General features: G+C 45.5%; 1 protein-coding gene across 1 annotated transcript; it reads right to left on the bottom strand.

Annotated features, from left to right (window-relative positions):
• Window positions 1-863: 863 nt before the first annotated feature.
• LOC147854796 (uncharacterized) lies at window positions 864-2,398 on the bottom strand. Its single transcript, XM_087331503.1, has one exon. The coding sequence runs from the start codon at window positions 2,396-2,398 to the stop codon at window positions 953-955; it is 1,446 nt and encodes a 481-aa protein (XP_087187629.1). The 3' UTR covers window positions 864-952.
• Between the last annotated feature and the right edge of the window lie 627 nt (window positions 2,399-3,025).

Genomic DNA, 3,025 nt, shown 5'->3' with positions numbered 1-3,025 from the left:
TTGATATTGATGCTACAAGAGGTTTATTTCCTATTTTCTTTGTTTTCATTCTAGCCATACTTCCCATTTGTGCCACTCATACGTGAATATTCGTATCATACTCCTACATGAAATGGCTCCAAGTATGATTTGAAATCTATTCGTCTATATTTATATTTATTATTAATTCTATTTTTCTATGTTTTTAAAAAAATAGAAAAAATTAGAGCTGGCGCGTCATGTTCGTTTCGTCGTTCGTGTGGCCTCCTTAGTTTCTCAGTAGAGTGTTGTAACTTTGTAACTCATTACCTAAAATAAGAAGAGGAAAATGAATATCGCGTATTATACACGAACGTATACAAACATTCATATATGTCTACCAAATTGGATGTATGTAAATATTAGGAACTTTGCTGATAATGAGAATGTAGATAATTGTACATGGTTTTTGTAACATCCATGCAATTGCTTAAAGGTGAATACATGCCTCATGGTTATATTAGATCAAGATGAAGTTTGCAAAAGGCACTCTACGAAGTTTTTATTAGCTATGCAAATATATCATTATACATACCACCACTTTTAACACAAGATTATGGAAATGCATAACCCAAAGACTTAAAATGGAACAAACATAAAGATTATGGAAAAGAGACTTAAAATGGAACAAAACCATGAGAGTCAAAAAAGTATATTAAGCATGAAAGTAAAAAAAAAGTATAAAAGACCCCAATTAGCATTCTGTTTGTTTTGTTCTTATATATACATAATGACACAAAAGAGCCCCCTTTTTTGTTATATAATAGCCTCTTGTCATGGCCATGAAAGAGCCCCTTTTTGTCATATGGCCATGATTAGTAAGCTAAAAGGATGTTGTCTCATTAAGCTCTGTCCATATATATATATGGCTTCATAACTAGGATTTGGCTACAAATTGCAGTCAAATTCACCTCTTTTGTTTTTTTTGTTATCATTATCTCCTAACTCCATTAAAGCTAGAAGAAAGGCCAAGACTTGCCTCCATATCAAACCTCCAAACCAAGGTTCGTCTATTGTTGGCTAGCCCTAGGGACGAGACATCGCACGGCACTGCGATGCTACAACTACTAGACTTCGTGGTCCATCGGATATTGGCCCACCCCGAGAAGGAGGTGCAATGTGGCGGGATGGCCACATTACAAGACAGTGTGACACTGCTCGCAATACGGGCCGATCCAAGTACCGATCCGTTCCTTCGGCTCAGAGTACATGTTAACCATGGGTACTCGGGCTGCCCGATCATGCGCTCATATGCCGTGTTGACCCATTGCACCAAGCCTGATTCGTCGGCAATCAATGCAGGATTGCTCCCTTGCTCCAATTCTTCCTTCACCACATCCATGCTTGTGGTGGTCCTAGTGCGGCGCTTTGTGATAAAGAATGTACCTTCTTCTTCTTCTTCTTCGCTGCCTTGCGAAGATGGAGATGGACCTGCAGCTTCCACATCAGTTATAGTTTCCAAGCGAACCGATGAGCTGACTAATGAGCCGACTAACCGCGTGGCCCGTGGAAGAATCACACCATCTCTGGCTCTCGATGATGGAGGAGGAGGATTGACTTGTAGATTTCTACTACTAGCCGATGATGATGATGATATTGGATCTTCCGGAAGGAGGTTACGCAGTGTGGTGGTGCTTGCGGCTGGTTTGCTACCATAATTCTTCTCCTCATTTCCATGGACTTCTTCTTCCAATCCACTGTGTTGATCTTCTGAGGCCACCGATGACAAGACGGCCCCTGGGCTTGGGCTCGGGCTCGGGCTCGGGCTCATCTCTTGCAGGTTAGGGTTTGGGCTCGGCATGCCGGCCGCCCTAAAGCACACACTAGGTACAAGACAAAAAGCTCCGGGATGCGAAGAATCGAGCACTGATGATGTCCCTGTCTGGCATGCGGACATTACATGATGATGATGATGATGACTACTATTAGTACTATGCTGCTGTTGATTTCCTTGTTGCTGAAGCAAGCTATGGACATGGGAGGCGGTGGAAAGCCCCGTAATTCCTCGCAGCATCTCGGCAAAGCACCCTCCCCCATAGCTCTGCTCCGAACGGGATTGAGACCGAGATCGGCTTCTTCCGAGTGGAGACGAAGTAGAAGAAATGCCATGGAGACCAGGCAACATGTTGTGATTCTTGTAGGATGAAGGCAAGGCCCTACTCGCAGCAGCGGCTCGTTCCATGAATCCTATATCACCGTCTTCCAGAGGCTCCTCTTCGCATCCATAGTTCCTGCCATAGCCATAGCCATAGCCATGGCCATGGCCATGGCCATCTCCCTGTATGTACTTCCACATCTCCTTGTCCGGAAGATGGCCCTGTTTCTTCGTACTAAAGGAGGGGGCTGCGATGGCCATTCGCTTGGGGGCACGGTGCACCATGGCTTCGGCCGAAGGAGAAGGAGAGGAGGTGGAGGCCGGCCGTTTCGAAGAAGAAGAAGAAGAAGGCCGTCTCCTCGATGATGATGATGATGATGATGTGTTGCTTATATCTGGTAATCTCCGGGCGGTCATTTCGGCTAGGTCATCAATGGTGGTAGTAGTAGTAGGAGTAGTAGTAGTAGTAGTAGTAGTAGTAGTAGTAGTAGTAGTAGTAGTAGATGGAGGCATCATCATTGATGATCTTTTCATGTTGGCCGCTGCTGAGTGGGTCTCCGAGAGGCACTCGAAGAAGACAGAAGATGTGGAGATGGATTCGGAGGAGGATATGGAGATTGGCAGGAGGTGGGGGGCCATTACTATGGGGTGTGCTGATGATGATGATGATGATGATGGCTTGGGAGCTATGGGCCGATAGCGGGACATGATCCGATCGGCTCGGCTCGGAAGGATTTGTTCCAGATGGAGGGCCGCCGAGGATGAAGCCATAGCAGGATGAGCAGGAGGAGGAGGAGGAGCAGGAGGAGGAGGAGTGCTGTTATGATAGAGAGGTGGGCAGAGATCCATAGGAAGGATTAGATTTAGATAGATTTAATTAGATTTGTAGAAGGGGGTGGGGGGGGATCAATC

This window comes from Azolla caroliniana, unplaced genomic scaffold (assembly GCF_043228905.1).
Source record: "Azolla caroliniana isolate FFs.n. ecotype wild unplaced genomic scaffold, voAzoCaro1.0.p SCAF_15, whole genome shotgun sequence".
Lineage (NCBI taxonomy): Eukaryota > Viridiplantae > Streptophyta > Polypodiopsida > Salviniales > Salviniaceae > Azolla > Azolla caroliniana.
Note: the sequence above shows the minus strand (reverse complement) of the source record. Positions and strands in the feature narration are given on the sequence as shown.

Excerpts from the sequence above, each read along its gene's own strand:
- LOC147854796 (XM_087331503.1), bottom strand. The coding sequence starts at position 2,398 with ATGGTGCACCGTGCCCCCAAGCGAATGGCCATCGCAGCCCCCTCCTTT.